The sequence below is a fragment of the Puma concolor genome, chromosome C2 (genome assembly GCF_028749965.1).
Source record: "Puma concolor isolate L17-30 chromosome C2, mPumCon1.1.hap2, whole genome shotgun sequence".
NCBI lineage: Eukaryota > Metazoa > Chordata > Mammalia > Carnivora > Felidae > Puma > Puma concolor.
Genome location: NC_141675.1, coordinates 26,273,672 through 26,297,336, shown reverse-complemented (window position 1 = coordinate 26,297,336; position 23,665 = coordinate 26,273,672). Strand labels below are relative to the sequence as shown.

The window sequence follows — 23,665 nt, the reverse complement described above, 5'->3', positions numbered from 1 at the left end:
TGAGAGAGAGAGAGAGTGTGTGCGAGCAGGGGAGGGGGAGAGAGGGAGGATGAATCTGAAGCAGGCTCCAAGCTGTCAGCACAGAACTCAACACAGGGCTCGAACTCCCAAACCATGAGATCATGACCTGAGTCAAAGTCGGATGCTTCACTGACTGAGCTACTCAGGTGCCCCTAAAACGTGCTTCAAAATTCTTTGATACTCTCCCATCAAGGGATGGAGTCTGTGTCCCCTCCGCTTGTGGGTGAGCTCATGATTGCCTGCACCTAGAAATGTGACAGCTAGAAATGTGACAGAAGCGCTACATCGGGACTCCCAAGGCGTAGAGAGAGAAAAGGCCATGATGCTTCCACCTGGTCATGTTGGATGCTCACCGTCAGGGGAGCCAAACGCCATGAGGCAGTCAGAGTGCCTGAGACAACATGCCGGAAAGGTCAGATTCAGCAGTCTGGTGGACAACCCCGGCTGAGCTCTCGGCCAAGAGCCAGTGTCCCCAACCAGACACAGGAGTGGGCCTCCTCGGATGTCCCGTCCAGCCTTCAGAGGACCACAGCCCCAGCTGACATCGGACTGCAAATGCGTGAGACGCCTCCAGTGAGAGCCTTCTCCCAGACTTCTCAGCCCCAGCTGAGCCTTCTCCAAGCCCTGGCCCACGATCATGGGCAAAATAAAGCAGTTGTTCTAAGCAATGAAGTTTTGGGGGAATTTGCTAGGTAGAAATAGTAACCAGAACAATGGAGGAGGACAAGTCCCCATTATACTTTTCTTCCAATAAAGCCAAAAACTGGGGAAGAGAACTGTCAAATCCATAGGTTTCAAGGTGATCAGAATGCCGCAGAACCCTTGCATGCTGGCGACAAAAGGGGAGCGTGGATGAAGACAACCAAACCCCATTCACCGCGCCTCGGCTGAGTCTAAGGTCACAATCAGGCGAGTTTACATGAAGTGGGCCTGTCTGTGGTTCCAACAGCAGATGTTCCTCTCGTGGTCTCCCTGTTGGCAGTTTCTGTCAGAGCAAACAATTATGTCTTAGATAACCCAGCAAAACACAGCAAGGGGAAAATCGGGCAAGGATAGGAAAAAAAATTTTTCCCATCTTCTTTTAAGGAAGTGAAAGAGGCAGATTCTAGGGGTGCCCTCAGTTGGTTAAGTACCTGATTCTTGATTGCAGCTCAGGTCGTGCGCTCACAGTTTGTGAGTTCGAGCCCCACATCGGGTTCTGCACTGATAGTGCAGAGCGGGCTTGGAATTAATTCCCTCTCTCCCTCTCTGCCCCTCCCTCACTTGTGAGAAAGGAAAGGAAAGAAAAAGGAGGGAGAAAGAGAGAGAGAGAGAGAGAGAGAGAGAGAGAGAGAGAGAGAGCGGGCGGATTCTTGCAAAGACGTGCTTTGCAAATTATCATGAGACCCTTGGTGAAGGTGTACCACATAAAAGCCATACAGCTGTTACTGCTGGAAACATCTAAGTGAGGACAGGCAAGATTAAGTAACCCTCAAAGAGGAGGGCTGGGCAAAGATAACTGGGATAACTGCCAAGGGATAAGGTTCAAGAGATGTTTAACTCATCCAGCAAACACACACACACACACACACACACACACACACACACACACACACACTCCACTACGTGAGAAATCCCTACAATAAACGCTCAGAAGGAAAAATAACAGCTCTATGTGAAAAGGCGACAGACAGTCCACGGCGACCACTGTTCTGCGGACTAGGTGACCTGAAGCTTCTATCAACCACTGGGTAAGCAGCAAATCCATCAACCCCCCTACCCTGTCTTCTTTTGAAGAAGACAGAGGGATGGCAGAGGGATGGCATCTTGGAAAACCCTAATGATACAGTCATGTCACTAGGGAAAAGTTCGTTTGTACCATAACAAGGGCCTATGTTCCTATGATGGGTTCCGGCTGAGCGGCCAGCAAAGCTTATGTATTATCTCGCCGGTCTTTATAGCTTCAAAGGAAGACAGATCAGATTTTTTTTAAGGCAATAGAGTCTGTTCCAACATTAGATAGCTATTTCTGTGTTCTAGCCAGCAGCCCATACTCACAGCATTTGCTAACGGGACTCCAGGGAGTGAGATTGAGAAAGACAGCCTCCAAGTGCCCGCAGTCCCCATCCACTTAAAATTCATATAATAACTCGAATTCACGTAATAACTAAGTTTCAATATCTAAATATTCTTAATACTTGAAATTTTTCCCACCATTGTATCTTGGTGATTTCTGTGTTTTACAGTAAGTGTATAAATGAGGGTTTCTTGGCTACAGAGAATCCTAAAATGCCTATATGGCACTTTTCATCCCCCCATGAATTACCACAATGACACTTTAACAATACAGTAATTCATCAACAAACCCACTAACATCAGAGTTTATCTACAATTAAGGCAGGGACTACCAATCTCAACATTTTTTCCCACCAGCCTTCATAGTTCCTAAAATTCCTTCCATAGAAATTCATTTCTTTGACTCATAAAGACATCTTTATAATTGAGCTTCATTCTCTACCCCCAACCCCTCCTTATAAAAGTGATAACATATGCTCATGGTAAATAATTCAGAAGATCCCAAGAAATAAAAACTAAAAATCACCAGCATTCTTAGCAACTAGCAACAACCACTAGTCATTTCTGTGGGTACATTTTTCTAGAGGCAGCCTTCTCAAACTATATGGTAACGGATCTTTGTTTTCCCTCAACCCACCAGGAATCAACACTTCCTTAGAATACAAACAAACTAGGAAAGTGGAATGCCATGTGACTGTCACAGCAATATTAAACTGCATTTTTAACAAGTTTCCAAAGTCTTACCCTCAATTTCTGTATTTACATCTTTATTTTTTTTTATTTTTTTTTATTTTTGAGACAGAGACAGAGCATGAGCAGGGGAGGGGCTGCTCTGAAGCGGGCTCCAGGCTCTGAGCTGTCAGCACGGAGTCCGACGCGGGGCTTGAACTCACAAGCCATGAGATCATGACCTGAGCTGAAGTCGGACGCTCAACCGACTGAGCCACCCAGGCGCCCCTGTATTTACCTCATCTTAATTGGTAACAAGCACCTCACGGTCTATGGGCCACACTAGACCTTTCTTCTTTCAGATGCACAGATTCTGTTACCGTGTGTGTCATTTTACATACGGTCTACATATTGTTTTATTACCGAATTTTTTCCCACCGAATAGATCATGGTCACTTGTCTCTAACCACACGTGCCATCCTGTTTTACCGTGAAAGGCCACTCTTGAAACCCTTGCATCTTACACCTAAAACCAGCAGGAGATTGTTCATCAATTGTATTTCAATTAAAAACAAACGAACCCCTAGCATCTCCAAGTAGGGCAGAATCTTAAACTTTCACAAGCTAAGACCTCTCTACGTGAGGGACTTTGGGAAGGGGAAGGAGAGCACAGGTGGTGTTCTAGCAGTGTTGAAATTGTTCCCAGCCTAGGAACAGCCTGGGGACAAATGCAGTTCCGGAGTGGGCCCTAGAGAAAGGGGAGCCGCCTGTTTTGTAGGACACAATGCACGACCATGCCAAAGGGCCGGGGGTCCACAAGGACGTTGGATTCTAACCACAAGTTAACATCCATCCATTCCGACATTCATGGTACCTGTGTTCAGGTGCTGCTTAAAGTGCTGGGGCACAAAGATAGGAGGCCCAGCCGCTCCCCCCCCAGGGCCCAGGGTAGTGGGGGCACCAGACAAGTAAATAACTGACGGGAATACAGCCTGATGAATGTGCATGAGACAGGCACAGCTTAAGACAGGCTCCTGGGCCCGACTCCCAGAAATTCTGATTCCCTAGGTCTGTGTAGGGCCGAAAATTCTGCAACTCTAACAAAGTCCTACGTCAGCCTAAGGCAGCTGGTGCAAGGGCCACACCTGGATGGTGCTGCTCTAGAGCACTGGCTCACGACCAGGGGCCGTTTTGCACCCCCAGGGCCATTCTCAAGTCTGGAGGATGCTCAGTCGGCCACAGAGCAATCGATCTAGAGTCAACAAGACACTTGAACTCTCAGTTTGTTATCAGCAAAATGGTGAGAATAATGTCTATTGCATAATGTTCTGATGAATACAGTGAGTTTACGTATACAAAGTGCTTAGAACAGGGTCTGGCACGTCCTAGACACTATTATCATTAGCTGTCATGGTTACTGAAGGGCAGTCAGGAGACAAAAACAGGCAGGGAAGACGTCCCAGGATGGACCGTCCCCTGCAAGGACGAGCCACATTACAGCCACATCTGTCCCGCTTCATTAACAGCAGCGATAATATTTATTGACGGCTTCCCAGGCACCATAATTGGAATGGGGAAACTGAGGCTCAGAGACATTAAGTAACTTGCCCAAAGCCGTGAAGGGGCAATCGTGTTATTCACCCACCCGAATAGCGACTGAGCACCACAAGTAGTACCAGACAGATCCCAGGAGGGGACGCACCCTAGCAAAGCAGGGCTCCCTCGGGGAAACTCATCCCCACACCCCAGTGGGCCAGCCACAGAGCAAAACCCTGGGGCTCCAGTGAGCAGAGTCCATCCCACCAGACAAGCCCTCTCTCTGGCCCCTCGCCAGAGCCAGTCTCTGACAAAGAAATGCCATGGCGGGGCGCAGAGGAGAACGGAGCCACGGCCAGAGTCTGTGGCAGGCCTGGCTCCCACGGACAGCCCATCAGAGAGGTCTCTGCATCCGGCACCCAGGGGGCCTTGGTGCTGCCTGTCCCGCAGGCACGAGGCCTCTCCTTCACGCAGGCTGCGTAGCTGTCAAAGCACTCCCTCTTGTCCTCCCGGCCACCCCGGCATTTGGGCAAGAATCACTCCCTCAATTCACAGACGAGGTGACTCAGTTTCCAATGAGCCAAGTGCCCCTAAACGTCACCAGACCTCAGATTCTGCCCGTGTCACCGGATACCAAGACCAGTCTTCGTCTTCCCTCAGCCCGCTACTTCCCCACGACTTTGGGTTTGGATTTTTTCCTGACCGTAAAGTAATACAAATTCAATGCGCATAACTAAAAAAAAAAAATATATATATATATAGAAAAGCATGAAGACCGTGAATATTGCTCATTTCTCATCAGAACGTGTATAATCTTTTCCAGGCATTTTTATGCTTATAAACACGGATTTTTAGAACAGGACCATTCTGCGTGCTCTTCCAGAACCTGTCTCCATCCATACATCTTTCCACGTTAATGACAAGCCGTGTCATCGTTTTAAGGCTTAGGCTATCAGCCAGTGCCTGTGCCTTGTATTCATTTTACAGATCCCCTATTGACAGTCATTTAGATTCAAAATTTTCCAACATTTTTAAACGATGCTGCCATGAACGTTATTGGACCTATATCCTTGCCTAGTTATTCCCTAAGGATAAATTCTTACATGTGTGATGGCTGAGTCAAAAGTTACCGTCCCTTGACATCCCAGCAGCAGTGTGGGGGTTCGTCACTGAAGCAGGAAGCCCTAAATCCTACCATTCTGATGGCCAAACTTCAAGCCAACTTGTGGGGACAGCAGCAGCTCCAGCTCAAATCACCCAGAGGCACCTAGAAAAGTCCTCAAGTGTGTTTACCTTTACAACCGGCCACCCCACCCTTCCCAGCACCGCCCAAGCTGAGGTGATGTCTGGATGGTCAGCTCTCTTCCTTCTCCACTGCCAGGCCCCTGGGATATTAACTGACCCTCCCAGATAACTTGGGGGTCTCCAGGCCTCAACTCTGATGCCCCTCCATTCCAACAAAGCTGCTCCTGGCTCCCCAAAGGCCACACACATGCCTCTGAGTAACTACATGCCTGAATCCAGGAAACCCAAGCTTGGAGAGGGCAGGGAGCCTGTGTGTGAGGTTGTGTTGAGTGCCCTACGCAGGACTCAACCTACGGGGAGGTGGGGGGAGGATGCCCAGTATTGTCACACAGATATCTCCAGGCCAATGCCTACTGGAACCAGATCTCACCGAAGTACAGAAGTCCCAGCGTGGACCTTCTTAAAAGCACAACTGGAGTCTCACAGGGCTTTCCCCAGTACACATGTGCACTCACTCATATGTCTGTCTCTCTCTCTCTCTCTCTCTCTCACACACACACACACACACACACACACACACCTTGAAGGAGAAAGTGCTCAGATGTGACAACACTGTCCTTTCAGAAAAGAACTTCTCTCTTGCCCTGACTTGTGCTAACAATTCATTAGAGAGAAGCCAGGCTGCTTCCAATTCACCTCTGCCTTTCCTCTCCCACCCTTGCGTTTCCAAGGACAAAACAGTTGGGTTTTTTGTTTTATTTTAAAGAGAAAGTGTTTGCTGGTTTCTGGGAGGGGGGGAAAAAGGCAGATTCTAGGTGCAGGCCTTATGCAAATTTGGGGAACACAGCTGGCCAGAATCAAATGCCTTTTCAAACCACCCCACCCAAGCAGTGAGAGAAAGAGTATGAGAATTCACTGCCTTCACCTCCCTGGGGAAAGGGGAGGCTGAAAAGTCAGCTTTTGATTACTTGGAGCCAGAAAAGCTGTCCATGGGCAACTAGCCCTGATCGTGTCCTTCCTCCTCCTCTCTGACCATTTCCCAGCCCTACAACCCAGCCCGCAAGCAGGGGAGATCATGAAAACCACACACATCACGGTAAAAAATAAATGACTGGCAAGGAATATCGCAAGTCTTGATTACAACGCTTTAGAAATCCTCTGTGCTGCATCTTGTTTTAACAAACACTTGAAAAAAGATAGCCCTGTATAACATGCATTGCAAAAGTACATCAGCACATTTACACACCCAACGACACATTTCTCTGACTCCTGCATCCACGGCTCACCCCGCCCCCAGGACACTGGGCACCCCCCACCCTTGCTGGTGCTCAGTAAGCCCAGCTTAGCACTGGCTGTTCCCTCTGGCTGGAATGCTCTACCCCACCCCCCACCCCCCCCCCCCCCGTCCGTCAGGTGCATTCTCTCCAGACATGCTTTCAGGGAAGCCTTTCAAACCCACCGTAGGTAACAATGCATCCTCCTGACTCCAAAATACCCACCCTGTGAGGCCCCTCCCTGCCTTATTTTTCTCCTCACGGCCTATCACCAGGAAACCTGTGTATTTTCATCGTTTAACTGGAATTCTCTGCCCATTCTCTCCGTTGCTCTCTCCCCTTCACTGTTCTCAGCACACAGTAGGTGCTCAGTAAGTACTCAATGATTCAAGCTGACTTATCAACATGTCTGGGGGTGGGGGGGAATACAGCTTCTTAATTTGAAATATCAGGCTTATATCCCAGGGCTTTCTGGTTAAAAGGTTACTCCATCAACAGCCTGGAAGGACTGGCCTTCTTGATATAAACCAGAGTGCAAAGGGGATACAACATTGTTTAAACAATGTCAGAGGTAAACCGTGGTTGCAGGAAGAGGCAGATATCCAAGTGACAACATGGCGGGTGGCTGGCATGCAAAGGCCTTTTGGTACTCTCCGATTTCAACAACCAACACAAGAGACGGGATATGGAGGTGAATCCAGGCCCCGCACCTCACCTACGGCTGCCCAGAGACAACCGTGCCACATTCTGAGTGAAGGAGCAGCTAACACAAACCTCATCACCAATCTGCTCCCACTGGAGTCCAAGTCAGGAGGGGTGCTGGGTGCTCCAGACCATAATTAAAAAGCAAAGGGAAAGGAAATGCAGAAGCCAAAGGCCCTCCCCTAGAGGCTCTGAAATTACGTGCAATCAATCCTCATTATTTGCAGATTCCATACTCATTAAAATTTCTAATTCCAAAATCAATACTGTTGGAGCTCCTGCAGTCATTCATGGACATGCCCAGTGGCCGCACTCCCACGGTCCGTTTAGTGCCACACTTTTTGCCCTTTTGTGCTTTGTGTTGGGGAGTCAGCTGTTTTGTTTTGGTTTTAAGTTTATTTCGAGAGAGACAGAGCGCACCTGTGCGCACGAGTAAGGGAGGGGCAGAGAGAGAGAGAGAGAGGGAGAGAGAGATTCCCAAGGAGGCTCCGCGCTGTCCCCCACGTGAGGCTCAGACTCACGATCAGGGAGATCATGACCTGACGCTGAAATCGAGAGTCAGACGCCCCCTAGGCAGCCAGCTGTCTCAAAGGCCCCCAAGCCCAGTGCTGACACGCTGGCTAGTGTTTAGTGCTCCTGAGCCCAAGAAGGTCGTGATGGGGCCTTAACAGAGAACGTCCGTGTGTTTAGGCAAGCTCTGTTCAGGCATGAGTCACAGCGCTGTTGCCTTTGAGCCCAACGTTAATGAATCAACAATGTGTACCAGACAGACTGTCTTTAAACAGCAACACACACAAAACAAGGTAACATATTGACTGGCTGACCAAAACTGTTGCGACCAGAGGCTCACGGGAGCGTAATACAGGGTCGGGTTCCTGTGGATCTCTGGGCACAACACTCTGCACCACCCCCCCAACCCCACTAGGAGCAACGGTTCGGCATCCACGCAAGCGAGTGATCACGGCGACTTTACAGAGAACTATCAGCACGAAGACAAGAACCGACCCCGTGTTAAAATGGCTGTTTCCTGCCCCACATCTTTGGGCACACTCCCCTCCTCCACCCCCACTGCTCACTCCATCTGCTTCCCTTCGCACAGGGACTCTCCCTCACCACAGGCTTCAGCTCAGGTGTCTTCCAGCGGCCCCTCCCCCCCCCCCCCCCCCCCCACATCACTCTTTGACCGCGGTTACTACAATCAGCAATTATTATCTACCTCTCGGTTCCTCACCCTCAGCCAAAATTAAACTCCCCGAAGGCGAGTCCAGATCACCCGGGTATATGCAGCGGCCAACAGAGCGCCCGCCCCGAGCCTGGTGCCCAGGGCTTGACCGAAGGAACACAGCGCCCCCCCCCCTGCCCCCCCCCCCACACACATACACATCCTCTTCCCTCCAGGCTCTGGCAACATGACAAGTGTCAGGGTGCCCGCATGGAGGGTGAAATCTCAGTGCTCCTTAGTGAGTGTGACAGGAAACATCTAGCAGCCCTGGGGCCACGTGTAGCTATTAAGCACACAAACACAGCACACACTGTGCTCTCAAGCACCAATACAGCCCCCGTTGTGACGTGCTGTAAGTGGAAAACATGCGCGAGAATTTGGAGACTACAAAGCTACACGTAAAACATCTCTTTACTTGTTTTGATATTGACACTGTACAATGTTGGGCATTCTGGGCTACACAACACAGAGCAAAATTCATTTCAGCCGTTTACTTTCCAACGTGGCCACTAGGGAAGTTTTAATGCCTTCCATGGCTTGCATGATACTTCGGTGAGTCCATCTTGCTTGTAACACCACCAAGAAAAGGTCAGCCAGCAACACAGGCCAGCTCTGACCACCTCTCTTCACTGCTGCCTAGTGATCTCCAGAGCAAGGCAGGAAACACCTGTCCTGCAGCTTCCTGTGACAGACAAATACTTAAGTGTATTCAGAAAGAGGATTGTGAAATCAGAGTGAAAAGTTTATCAGGTGAACTAATTTTATGTTCAGAAGGTTAGCGCACCATATGGGGCTGTCTCATTCATGACCCAAAAAAAGTGGAGTACGGGCAAATTTTGTCAAAGAAAGCAAGCAATCATTTGCAAAAACAAAAACAAAAACAAAACAACAAGACTATTTCCAACTTGTCTACTCCTACTTGGAATGGAAGAACATGAGAGCTAGCGGGCATGTGGAAAATGACCAGCCTCTGCCACATCACAGAACCAGTAGGCCCAGTACCCCCACATCCTCATCTGGTGAGGAGGGAGACCCCCAACTTCCAGGACTGTGCTCTCCAGAAATTTCTACCATGATGGAAATGTTCTCTGCTCTGCCCAATATGGTGGCTACTAGGCTCCTGAGAGGCGGCTACGCTGACTGAATTTTTAATCTTGTATCATTTAAAAAAAATTTTTTTTTAATGTTTTTATTTATTTCTGAGACAGAGAGAGACAGAGCATGAATGGGGGAGGGGCAGAGAGAGGGGGAGACACAGAATCGGAAGCAGGCTCCAGGCTCCGAGCCATCAGCCCAGAGCCCGACGCGGGGCTCGAACTCACGGACCGCGAGATCGTGACCTGAGCTGAAGTCGGACGCTTAACCGACTGAGCCACCCAGGCGCCCCTAATCTTGTATCATTTTAATTAATTTAAAATTAAATAGCTACACACGGCCAGTGACTACCACACTGGACAGCACGGTTCTAGGCGGCCGTAACAGGAGGAGACACAGCTTGTGAAAACCCTTTGTAAACTCTACAGCCCTGCAGAAATGGTAGGGTTTTTGTCATTGAATATTATTAGAAATGTGAGATTCTGAGAGATTTCAATTGCCCAAAGAGCCTCAACTCATCAGCGGTCAAAACATTTTAAATAAACATGCAGGTTTTACTTCACAAGGGGGGAGAAGGGCAGCCAGGGTTCATGGATACATACAATCAGAATAGAGGGGTTGGCGATAACCCTTCACACACAACTCAGAAAACAAGCTTTTCATCTTTTTTTTTTTTTTTTGCCACACCCAGATTTGGTGCCTCCGGGCCTAGCCATGCAGCCAGAAGTCAAGACTGCCAGCGTATTCCCAGTAGATTATTCCTATCTCCCCCACCCTCATTCTTAGGGACCAGATGTTTCCTGCCCTTTCCGGTGACCTTCCCTGCTATTTCTCCTGCTACAGAAACGGTCCTCCCAATAGCTCCCTGCATCCCTTCAACTCTGACAGAATCATTCACAGGCTCTCAGATACATGCGGGGCTTGTTCAAATTTGCTGATGGATGGTAAAACCAACCACTACTAAAAAGGGCTGGGGACTAATTGGTAGTTGCGAAGAATGCTCATCTGTTTACACTCACGTTGGAAGATGCTCATGAAATTCAAATCAAGTTCTAGTCTCTCCCAAGATTCTTCCCAGCAGGAAAGCCCTTCCAGCCTAAACAGCTTTTCCTTACCATTAAGATAATTACATTCTACACGCAAGCAGACAATAAAGAAATGAGCAGGGAAATGGAAGGGGAGTGAATTTTTAGGACAGAAAGTCAAAAACGGCAGAAGTCTAAGGAAATACGCAATGTTTCCAAGTACAAACGTAAGGAACCCCCCGAAAATATTTAAGAGATTCTGTGAACTCATTCGTTCTTCTCTATGAAACAATGCAGCTAATTCTCCCCTCAATCCTTTCAAGCTTTTCCACAAGACACATGAACTTCAAGGCTCCACACAGCCCCTGGTTTTGGCCCCACGGAGCTCCCATGATGAAAAACATGTGAAACAGGATCCACATGTGTTCCACCCACACACTGGGCTCAGCAGCGTATTTTATTCTGTCAGACAGCGGGCTGTTGCTCAACTCCATGGAGGGGACGCCAGCAGTCATCCTCCAGCTATTAAAACAAAATCAAGCAGCCTCGTGTCAGCAGGACTGACACTACCTCACCAGGAACCAGGGACCCAGCCTTCTGTACCTCAAGTTCAGTCTCCCGTCTGTTGATGTCATCCGTGGATTGATTTAACTTCTCCAGTTCTCCCTAGTGAAGAGAAGAGGGGGGGAAAAGATTGAAACGATTTGTCTTTTGTTTCCAGTAGGACTGAGCTCATTCTCTGCAAAAGTACTCCAGCACAATTTGTAGGAAGAGGGACAAGTCAATATTAATTCTCAAGGAAAATAGCTGAGCCTTGGCTGGAAAAGCAAATGAACCTCGGTATTTCTGAAATCTTTTTCTCGATGGTGTCCTTTCAAAAATGTCTTAAGGTCCTAGGAATTTTTTTCTTAGAAGGTCAAGTATTTATTCCAGGTACGTGCCTTCAGGTAAACCCACCTGTTACAAATGGTTTAAGAGTCAAATCAAAACAGTACTTTCTGCCTTACAGGAAAAACTATGCAGAAAAGACACAATAAAAGAAAATAAACAAGGCCAAGCCAAAACTCTAAACCCAGTGAAATGATGTAGATCAAGGGTAGAATTCTGGCATTAACTCCTTAGTGGTTATTTTTCTAGAGATGAAAATCTTTTCAAACAGCCAATTAAAGCCTCCTAGCTGTTTTTAACAAAACAAAAATAACTTTAATCCTGATCCTTAATGTTTCTAAACTAACATTTTGTAAAAAGTACCCAGCACAACTTAACTCATCTTACTCTGCAGACAAAGGATCTTGTTAACAGAAATCCTGTACCAGGAAAACAAGATTTAGTAGTCTAAACTAGTGATTTTAATTAATAGAATCCCTAACGAAAAGATTTTTCCACCTGATCTTTATCTTGCTAATCTGCGAAAACAATTCATTTAAATGGCAACAGCTGAGTTAAATGAGCTTTTAATTGATCTGTGCACTGAAAAACCAATTAGGGCTCCAGAAATTGCGGCGCATGGTTAAAAGCAATATATATATATTCAGTGATTTATGAAGAGAGGAGAAAAACCAGTCTTGGAAAGGGATTTGCCGTGCTTTTTGCCTAGAGGGTGAGGAGGTTAAGCTGTCACTCCTAGATCTTGGCTTGGAAATTGTTTTTTAATCATCTCCCTCAGAAATGGAGGCACAGAGAGCCAGGCCAATCCCCTCGCCTTCTCCCCGCGTCAGCTTTGCGCATCAGTTGTCCCCGATTTCTGTTCACACCCCGACCCCGTAACAAGGAAAAGCTGGGTTTTCAACCATTCGCAGCCAAGCGGAGGTCTGAGCCTGTGGTGACAATAAGCCCTTTGCTAACAATGCATCAGAGGAGGCGGAAGATGGCTCAGGCCGGGCACCTCCGCCAGGTGAGGACTCGCAACCCGGCCACGGTGCCAGCCCACGCTGCAGGGGCGGACAACGCCCACGGTGCCCAGGCCCACGCGGGCCGGGCGACCCCTCTGCCCCCAGCCCCGAGGCCGCGCGACGACCGCAGCTAGCCTGGCCGGCGGGGACCGGGGGGTGGGGGAGGACCCCAACACCCGCAGGGTGCCCCCGCCCCCTTTTTCCCTTTGTTGCACATCCGCCCGAACCGCTGGGCAGGCTGCGGCGACCCCCAGGTCCGGCGGGGGTCTGCGGGGGATCCCCGCGATACAGTCAGGCCGCATCCACGCGGGCACTGCTGCCTCCCCACGAACCCGGTAAAACTGGGAATTCAGACCCTCTCTTCTCCCCCCCCCCCCCCGGGGCTACGTAGCCACCATTCCCCCGGACCGCAGGCACCGGGGGCTGCGAGGCCAGCGCCAAGTGTAGATGCCCACCACCGCGGCGCCCCCCGCGCGCCCTACCTGGATCCGGGGGTCCACCTCTTCTTCCTCCTCCAGCCCCTGTTCCATCCCCTCTTCCTCCTCCTCCTCCAAGTCCCGGGCGGACGGCGAGAGCTCTGCCGGCTCCTCGGAGCGGCTCCGCTTCAGCGCCGCGTCCATGCGGGCAGCCGGAACGCCGACCGCGCAGCGGACTTCGGAGCGTCCGGAGGGGCGGCGGTCGCCGCAGGCTCGGCCAGAGCCGACTCGCCCCAGTCCCGGCACGGTCCGGAGGCGCCGCGGCCGACACCAGGCAGGCGCCGCTCGCCGATGCGGATCCCGCCGGCCCGGGCTGAGCGGAGGAAATGGGCGCGGCCGCCCCCTTTCTGCCGAGACCGTCAGCGCAGCGGCGCCCGCTCCGCCCTCGCCCAGGCGGGCCGCCCTCGGCGCTGTGACTGTTCCGCCGCCGGTCCCAGCCGCCCAGGTCTCCGTCACAAAAACCCCAGCTCCCTGAAAACCCTCAGGGTGGTGGCACAGGAGAGCCTTCCCCCTTCTGTCAACTTAGCGGGCGGGTTTATCACAAAGTACGCAACGTTGGCCTCCTGCTTTCGGGGTAGCTCCGTACAGCCAAGGCAAACTGACTGTATGGAAGGAAAGTTTGGGGTATTTCCACGGCCTGAAGTCACCTTGGGAAGCTTGTGACCCTGGACCAGTTTCAAGCCGCACTCAAATCCCCGTATGCCTCCAAAGCACGTTTCTCCCCTTGGGTGAACCTTGGGAATTGTATTTGAAGGGTTCCCCCAGAAACGGAAATGAAACATACGCTCACATAGACACAGAAGTACAGAGGGAAGCTAGGTGCACGCGCGTTCATGGGTTCCTTGTCCAAAGGCTCCGTGGCCCCCGCTGTGCGGAGCTCCATACCCAAACACCTGTGCTCTCATAGTTGTGGGATTGGCCTACCTGAATAGCCACCAAGCACGGAAAATCCAGCGATGATCATGGATGTGGTTGGTTGGGTACAGCCTTCTCCAGGTGGCAACAGGTGTGTAACCTCCTGTTAATGGGCACACTCTGGCCAAGGATTTAGGAGCAAGTAGGGAGCATGAGCTCCCCTGGCAAACTCAACATCGTGAGGCGGAAGAAGGAAGGGACGTTTCTGTGCTTTTATGAAATGTCAGGACCACTATGATGTCAAGGGAGCGCAAGTTCAGATGGCCTTAGCAAAGCAGACAAGGACATTGCCACTGGCCACTGCTAATGTCTCCGTCACTACAAAAATGCACAATGTGTACACGTTCTACATGGGCTTGTGGCCCATTAGCTCTGTGACTTTGGAGGGCACACTTGCTTGAGAACAAAGCTTATTGAGAGCCTATCTGTAAAGCCACATTTGGGGGAGCCTGGGTGGCTCACTCGGTTGAGCCTCTGACTTCAGCTCGGGTCATGATCTCACGGTCTGTGAGTTCAAGCCCCGTGTCCGGCTCTGTGCTGACAGCTTGGAGCCTGCTTCAGGTTCTGTGTCTCCCTCTCTCTCTGCCCCTCCCCCGCTCAGGCTCTGTCTGTCTCTCTCTCTCTCTCTCTCTCTCTCTGTCAAAAATAAACATTAAAAAAAAAATTTTTTTTAAGCCACCTTTGGAAAACCTGCTTATGATGGCTTCATCAGAAGCTACATTGGGGGTTACTCCTTGGGCAAGGCACTAGCCTGCACACGATGCTGGCACTGTGGTCTACTGTGAAAGGAGATTGGTTCCGTCTCCTGGAGGTAATGCAGGTGTATGCCCAAGGTTTGGCTCTGAGACGGTCACATCTGTTCATTGTTCTTAAAAATCAATAGAGCGGCAACAATTCTTTGAGTGAAGTCCTAAACCCCTTGCTAAAAACATAGTTGCTTTTGATTTTCCAGTGATGGATGAAGGCAGGGACAAGATGGCCGTTAAGGGTCACTTTGGGACACAAGAACCACCAATGCTTCCCCGGTGGCTTGGAATTGAGCTGTAACTGAGCAGGTCTATCCTGTGAATAAAATGAGACACAGAGGTTGAAAACAAGAAAAGTGGGATCAATCCTGACTCTTAAATGCTTCTCGGTTGGTGGAAACCCAGACTTCCCGTTCCGAACAGCAACCTCCAAAATACATTCCTATTTAAGCTTCGATCTGACGGCAATAGTGATTCAAAATGGCACCACAGACGCGGGGAAACTACTGCAGAACATTTTTTGTTGTACGTTTAGGAGGCCTGCGCCAGTCATAGCATGAATCCCAGTAGCGTTCTGAAGTTAAAATGAGGAAAATCAATCACAGCACGACTATATATTTATTGGTACGTAAGTGCATAGGAAATGAAGCAGGGAATGAACCGAGGGTGACAAGCTGTGGAGGTCCTCTTTGAGCCAAGATCAGAGAGAGAGAAGCAAGTGAACCCTGCGTGCCTTCGCGGAGAGAGCGCTCCAGCCACGGAAGCTGTGTGTGCAGAACCCCCTGGGTGAAACTCTGCCTCAGGTGCTAGAGAGCCAGGGACGCAGAATCTGAGGCGAGGAGGTGGGTAGACCAAGGAAGGCCATGCCATGGCAAGAAGCTTGGATTGTACTGAGCAATATGTAGTCACTCTGGTTAAAGCGTGGGGACTAGACCGGGGACACAAGGAGGTGAGTTAGGCTGCTGGTCTAGCGGTGGCAGGGGAGAGACGCCCCCGCTGGTTGCTTCCCTTTTCAGTGGAACTGCCAACACGATCAGCAGCTGAGGATAAGGGTGAGCTTGGAACAACGCTGGAGGCTGGCGGAGAGACCCTGAAACCACTGTCCAGGAGAGCTGGAAAGTGGGTTGACTAGCGGGTTATACTAGCATTTCCAGGCTGTACTGAGGACCCACCCGTGGTTTAGGATGCTCAGTGAGACCAGTCAGCAAGGAGGAGTGGTTTTTCCCACTCAAGCTCAGCTTCCAGACACAGGTGGAAAGTAGTGGGAACACCAGATTTAGCCAGGGTTGAGCTTATTTAACCAAGTTCTTACAAGGGTGGGGGCAGGGGCGGGGGCGGGGTCGGGAAAGAAGCATCAGGGGGTTGAGGGCGACTGCAGGTGTAACAACTTTAATGATGGCCCACGGAATCGAAACTGGATCAAATAGGGAATACAGGCATGAGGGGGTGAGGGAGAGATCATGAAAATACCAAGGAGTGATGATGAAGCCCTGAATCAAGGGCTAGAAAGAGGGAGTGAATTTGAGACCCTGTGGAAGTTGGTGGCTAATAACACCCAGAGGGAGGCGAGTTCAAGATGATTCCAGAGTTTCTGGTTTGAGCGATTGGATGACACCATTAATTAGGACCTATGTACCTATGCTACCGAGGATCACCAGTTTGTTTTTTTTTTTTAGAACATACTGATTTGAAAAGAAAACCCCTGAAAGTTCAAGTCTCTGGTGTATTTGGAAATTAGGATCCAGGTTATCTGAGGGTTGAACAGAACTCACCTGATGTTCTTTCTCATAACCTCGCTATACCTCCCTGCCTTAGCAAGCATGTTACAGTTCGTCTGATCTTCGAGGGTTATGCAGGTTGTGTTTCTGACAGCTGCTGCCCTCCAGGAAGCGGAGGCCCCGGGGAAACCTTTTCTTTTTGAGACGCTCACGGATGGTTATGGGAACAAGAATTCTATCTGAACTGGGTCCAAATGCCAGCCCGTACCATTTGTGAACTGACTTTGGACAAGTTGTTTATTCTCCCTGAACCTCAGTATCCCCACCTGTAAGATAAGGATAATAACACTGGTGTCTCCCTGTCAGACGTCACGAAGATTAGATGAAATGGTATTTACAGAATTGTAGGCATATGACAAAACTTTAATTCATGGTGATTCTCGTGTCTCTGTTCTCTTCCTCTGCCCCATGCCTTAAGCCTAAGGGAATCAGTTATTTTACACAAGAGATTTGTTTTAATGTTTTTTAAAGTGAAATTTGCAAGCTAAAGTGGTCAGCAACATTCACTGTTGGAACATGTACATGATAAAATCATAGTGCTTCCTATCTGGGGAGACACAGCCCCCACAAAAATTATGCAACCGTATGAGTCCCTCAGTGTGAAGTTAAGGCACTTTCTGTCAAATTTTTTTTAATGTTTATTTTTGAGACAGAGCATGAGCGAGGGAGGGGCAGAGAGAGAGGGAGACACAGAAGCTGAAACAGGCTGCAGGCTCTGAGCTGTCAGCACAGAACCTGATGTGGGGCTTGAACCCACGAATCGCAAGATCATGACCTGCGCTGAAGTCAGACGCTCAACTGACTGAGCCACCCAGGTGCCCCTTTCTGTCAAATTTCAATGCTATTTAATGAAGATTCCCTGCAACGCCAATTTTTTTTTTCTTTAATGCTTTGCACTTGCTTCTTAACCCCTATAAGGTGGGGAGGGGGCAGGGGATTGAAAACTTCTCTTTGGAACTAGGGGCACCTGGGTGGCAAAATCAGTTGGGCATCTGACTCTTAATTTTAGCTCAGGTCGTGATCCCGGGTTGTGGGATCGAGTCCTGCATCCCACATGCATCCCACATCCCTCCATGCCCAGCATGGAGCCTGCTTAGGATTCTCTCTCTCCCTCTCACTCTCCCCACCCCCGAATGCTTTGCAACTTCTTCTTAACCCCTATAGAATAGAGAATTGCTCTTCTGAACTAAAAAGAAATGAATCTCCAGGCTGCCTAGGTGGCTCAGTTGGTTAAGCATCTGACTCTTGGTTTTGGCTCAGATCATGATCTCATGGTTTCATGGGTTAGAGCCCCACATCGGGCAGAGCACGCTCTCTCTCTCTCTCTCTCTCTCACTCTCTCCCTCTCTCCCTGCCCCACTCATACCATGTCTCTCTCAAAATAAATTAAAAAAAAAAAAAGAAATGAATCTGCATTCACACCACATTCTGGTAGCAGTGACTGAAGAGACTGACAATCAGCATCTTCTCTGGGCCAACCTGTAATCTTTACATGGTGTCTTTGGCCAAGGATTGCAAACTGGGAGCTACTGGCTGGATCAGATCCTAGGGCATGTGTGGTCTGTCTGACACAGTGCTTTAAATATTTGAGCCCACAATTAAAACACAAGCAATACAAATGAAAACTCAGACTTCTCTACTTGGCAAGAGTCTGAAGGGGACATGAGGAGTGGGTGACCTTTTAAAAAGGGCAACCTTGGAGTCGAACCTCAGAGTCCTATTGACAGACTGGCTCCTACCAGCAGGCTGCACACAGGTGAAACCCCACTTTCCCCCCAGCACCCAGGCAGGAAGCTGGCTCCCTCTGCTTTTCTCCCACTCTCTCTTCTCTCCCCACGGACCCCAAAGGATCATGGCATGGGGCAAGATGGAAGAAAATTTTAAAGTAGACTTCCAAACCCTTCAGCACTACTTTTTGGCCCCAGATGACTGGTTGTCAGAACTCAAGGAGCTACAGAAGCCAGTTCTTGGAAACGTATCAGGGCTTCCACAGTAACAAGACATTTGTTTAATTCCACAATTCAGTGACATCAGTCGGTTGCCAAATTGTCTTGCACTGTGGCCACTCCCCTCTAATGAGAACCTTTATTTGTGTCCTGAATCGAATTACACTCAAGCCTCTGGGCCCAGATGAATCACAGGCCAGAGTACTTACAGAACCCAGGAAGAGACTTTCAATGTTTATCTGTGATCTTAGGGGACCTGCAGATATTTAAAATGGTGCCAGGGTTCCTAGGTGGCTCAGGTCATGATCTTGTGGTCCGTGAGTTCAAGCCCCACGTCGGGCTCTGTGCTAGCAGCTCAGATCCTGGAGCCTGATTCTGATTCTGTGTCTCCCTGTCTCTCTGCCCCTCCCCCACTTGCACTCTTGTCTCTCTCAAAAATAAATAAGCATTTTAAAAAAATGTAAATAAATAAATTAAATGGTGCTGGAATCTTGGAGACAGAAAAGGTGTTCCATTAAAAAGAAGGAAGAAGTTTCCATACCCTGGGAACTAGTAAGCAGAGCAGATTGTAGGCATGATTCTAGAATGGACTTTCAAGCGAAAAGGCATTCGTGTGTCACTGGAAGAAAAACGATTGATCACTGTGACCCAGCTTGGGTTACCCAAGAACAAATCATGTCAGCCTTGCCCTCATTTACTTATTCCACAAGTTTATGAGTCAATGCGACGAAGGAAACACGCAAGACAGAAGATCTTCATTGTTCAAAGATAATTGATACAGGAAAAGGCCACTTAAATCTACTTATAAAGGAAACCAAAATTTCATATTAAATCATGAAAAAGGTTTTTATTGGGACACTACCCTGCAAAATGAAACTTAAAATTATGAAATAAGGGTTTTTTTTTTCTATTTTAAAAACCATTTAGTCTATAGATATTTACTGAACATCTATTAGGTGATGGTCTCTGACAATGAAGATACAGCAGTGAACAAACTAGACAAATTCCCTGCCTCCATTAGGGTTTATAGTGTAAGGGAAGATAGCGAAAATGTTTTAAATACATAAATAAGCAAAATAGTTGCAGTTAACAATGACAGTGCTATGTCGAAAAACGTCAGATAACCAAATAAAGAAGGCTGGAGGGGGGGCTGCCTTGGAAGGGAGGTAGAGAAGGCCTCTGGGGACACGATATTCTAGCTGAGATTTGATGACAAGAAGGTGTCAGGCAGGAAACAGTAAAGAATGTCCAGACAATGGGGGACCCTGAGGAGGGAGCCCACTGGACAGCTGATGCAGTGGCTGGAGACTGAGGAGGACGGGGGTGTTGAAATTGACATGCCAGGCATGGGCACAAATCAGATGACGTGAGGCCAGGGAGGCCATGGGAAGGAGTTTGGATTTTATTGTAAATGTGATGAGAAGCCATTGGAGGGATTTAAGTTGTGGAATGATACAAAACAATCTATATGTTTAAAGGCTGGCTGTGGCTGCCATGTGCAAATGGGATGGCCGTGAAGGCAAGGGCAGGAGCAGGAACACCAGTTATGGGCCTGCCTTGGGGGTCCCCAGTGAGAGGTAGCCACTCGGCTAGGTCATGGTGGGGAGGCAGCGTGGAGTCCATTCAGGACATATTGGGGAAGGTAGGCCCAACCGCACTTGCTACTACATTAGATGTGGGAGTAGGCAGGTCAGAAGCTTCAGGAATGACTCTTGAGATTTCGCCTTGAGAAGACACTGAAGGACACTGTCATTTACTGAGCAAGGCAGGGAGGACTTGAGGAGCAGGTCTGAAGTCAAAAGGTGTGTTTCTAAACACGTAAGTCTGAGAAGATATAACCCCTCAAGTGGAGATGTTGAGTGGACAGTAGGATATACATCTCAAGGCCAGCCAGCTGCAGGCAGATGATATTTAAAGCCCAGGGACTGTATGGGTCACTTAGGAAAGGGAGGACCCTGAAGGGAACAGGCCCAGGATGAGGCTCTGGGTACACCGACATTTTAGAGGTTGGGCCTTACAGGAGGGCCCAGGTGAGGGTCCCACCACCAGCTCGTTCTTAGAACAGCCAGCACCACAAAAACCATCAGTCAACTGTTGAGGATTATTTCTCTTTTGGCATATTTTACTGATACAATTGAAGATTATATGATGTGAAATTCTTCAATTAAGATTTGACTTTCACAGCACAGGGACAGTATAACCTGACAGAAATATCTGAGGTGCTTGTTAATTGCCCCAGGTGTCTCTCGTACCTCTGATGTTTGAATCATTCTCACTTCTTTTTGGTCCTCACCCGTTGTCTCTGATCTTTTTTTTTTTTTTTTTAATTTTTTTTTTTCAACGTTTATTTATTTTTGGGACAGAGAGAGACAGAGCATGAACGGGGGAGGGGCAGAGAGAGAGGGAGACACAGAATCGGAAACAGGCTCCAGGCTCTGAGCCATCAGCCCAGAGCCTGACGCGGGGCTCGAACTCCCGGACCGCGAGATCGTGACCTGGCTGAAGTCGGACGCTTAACCGACTGCGCCACCCAGGCGCCCCCGTTGTCTCTGACCTAACAGTGCCATGTCCTCATACGTCAATGGCTTTGCAAACGACCAGGGCAGTTCCCAAAACTGCTTTCCTATTCTTGAAATCCTGCTTATCTTGCAAGACTGATGGTTTCACTTTGCCATCAATTGTTATGGTATTTGCATTGTATCTACATTATGTTGTTAAGGTCTGACCACGGGAGAGATAATGGTGGGCGAAGACTTTGACCCAATAGGAAAGGGCAGAAGCTTGGCATTAAAAGGAAGGGAAGTGCTGTGTGGTCAGTTTTTTAGTGATTAATTCTGTATAATGGTGATGGTAGGTGCCTACAGTGGAGGCCACAGGCTGTTCAATGACTCTCTTCTCCATTTCTTTTTTTTTTTTTTTTTTTAATTTTTTTTCAACGTTTATTTACAGAGCATGAACGGGGGAGGGGCAGAGAGAGAGGGAGACACAGAATCGGAAACAGGCTCCAGGCTCTGAGCTATCAGCCCAGAGCCTGACGCGGGGCTCGAACTCCCGGACCGCGAGATCGTGACCTGGCTGAAGTCGGACGCTTAACCGACTGCGCCACCCAGGCGCCCCCGTTGTCTCTGACCTAACAGTGCCATGTCCTCATACGTCAATGGCTTTGCAAACGACCAGGGCAGTTCCCAAAACTGCTTTCCTATTCTTGAAATCCTGCTTATCTTGCAAGACTGATGGTTTCACTTTGCCATCAATTGTTATGGTATTTGCATTGTATCTACATTATGTTGTTAAGGTCTGACCACGGGAGAGATAATGGTGGGCGAAGACTTTGACCCAATAGGAAAGGGCAGAAGCTTGGCATTAAAAGGAAGGGAAGTGCTGTGTGGTCAGTTTTTTAGTGATTAATTCTGTATAATGGTGATGGTAGGTGCCTACAGTGGAGGCCACAGGCTGTTCAATGACTCTCTTCTCCATTTCTTTTTTTTTTTTTTTTTTTAATTTTTTTTCAACGTTTATTTACAGAGCATGAACGGGGGAGGGGCAGAGAGAGAGGGAGACACAGAATCGGAAACAGGCTCCAGGCTCTGAGCTATCAGCCCAGAGCCTGACGCGGGGCTCGAACTCACGGACCGCGAGATCGTGACCTGGCTGAAGTCGGACGCTTAACCGACTGCGCCACCCAGGCGCCCCTCTTCTCCATTTCTTTAAGCACTTGGCTCAACAGCATTTTCCTACCTATCATTGGCAGGTACGGCTTTGTTGACTAAGTGAGCAGCAGGGATATGCCATTTTCACGCCTGTCCCATGACAATGTCCCACGTGTGCTTCTTCAGGCTCTCTCTTCTGTGGCTGGAAGCAGATGACAGTGAAGCCTGGAGAATGGCAGATCCAGGAGGCCGAGAGAACCTAGATCCCCAAGAGGCTGCATGGAGAAGAATGCTCCCACCAACCTGAGCACTCTGAATTGTTATCTAAGCTACAGATAAAATGCCATTGTGTTTAGCCATTTAACCCTCAGGTCTGTTGGTCATTGTGGGTAGCCTATCCTAGATAGCACCCTGCACCACCTAACTTCAAGAAGAGGGTAATGAATACCCGGTAATGAGGAGCCCCTTACACATTTCAGCCACACCCTTAGCTGCTATCCTGCAAGTTCCTATGGAGAAGCTGAGAAACACGGGTGGTTGTTAGCCCACGTCAGAGAAGCAGTGACTGACCAGACAACCCAGCCTGAAGGCTAATGAGTCACTGTCCAAACATACACGTTCCTTTGGGCCTGATTCTTGGCTCTGTCCTTTTCAACATCCATAGTAATGAATCAAATGAATACAGAGAAGGCACGCTTCTCAATTTTGCATAAAACACAGTACTGGAAGGGGTACACTGGAGTGCACAATCATGATCTTGGCACTAAATTTTCATTATGTTGTTGTATCATGACAACCACAGAGAAAATAATTGACGAAGACTTCGACCCAATGGGCAGGGGCAGAAGCTTGGCATTTAAAGGAAGGGTCAGCAAGTCAAATAGAACATAGTGAAATTCACTGAGGCTAAATATACGGTCCTGAATTTAGCTTGAAACACACTAGAACAAGATAGAGAAGACATGGCTTAAGACATCACATTTTTACAAAAGATTTAGATGTTTTAGACTGCATTACCACAAGTATTGTATCTAGAATGAAGAGATGATAATGCCACTTTTCTCTACCTAAGGGAGACTGTCCTGCAGTTTTTCAGTCAAGTTCTACATTATATATAAAATATGTTCAGAGGAGAGCACCCAGGACTATAAAAGGGTAAGAAATATGAATTTTAGGGTTTTTTTGTTTATTTTTTTTCAATATATGAAATTTATTGTCAAATTGGTTTCCATACAACACCCAGTGCTCATCCCAAAAGGTGAGAATTTTAGTTTCAAAAAAATAATTTTGTTTGTTAAGCATGTCTAATTTTGAATTGAACTGGCACAATGGATAGTGAGTTCCCCATCTCTGGAGGTGTTCAAATAAGTTAGCCATATAAAATTACTGATATTCAATTATTTTCAACCTATAAGAAT

The 23,665-nt window shown here is 48.5% G+C and overlaps 1 protein-coding gene and 1 long non-coding RNA gene across 2 annotated transcripts in view; one reads left to right on the top strand and one right to left on the bottom strand.

Moving 5' to 3' along the window:
• Positions 1-13,548, bottom strand: part of SH3BP5 (SH3 domain binding protein 5) — a 77,495-nt gene extending 63,947 nt beyond the window's left edge. Inside the window, exons 1-2 of the mRNA XM_025913389.2 lie at positions 13,219-13,548; positions 11,448-11,510 (exon numbers count right to left, since the gene is read on the bottom strand). Coding sequence (XP_025769174.2) covers positions 11,448-11,510; positions 13,219-13,356 — 201 coding nt within the window. The 5' untranslated portion in view covers positions 13,357-13,548. The remainder of the gene's footprint in view (positions 1-11,447; positions 11,511-13,218) is intronic.
• LOC147577154 (uncharacterized) lies at positions 1,598-22,611 on the top strand. Its single transcript, XR_015239965.1, has 2 exons — positions 1,598-1,751; positions 22,434-22,611. It is a non-coding gene; the product is annotated as an uncharacterized LOC147577154 (long non-coding RNA).
• The last annotated feature ends 1,054 nt before the right edge of the window (positions 22,612-23,665 follow it).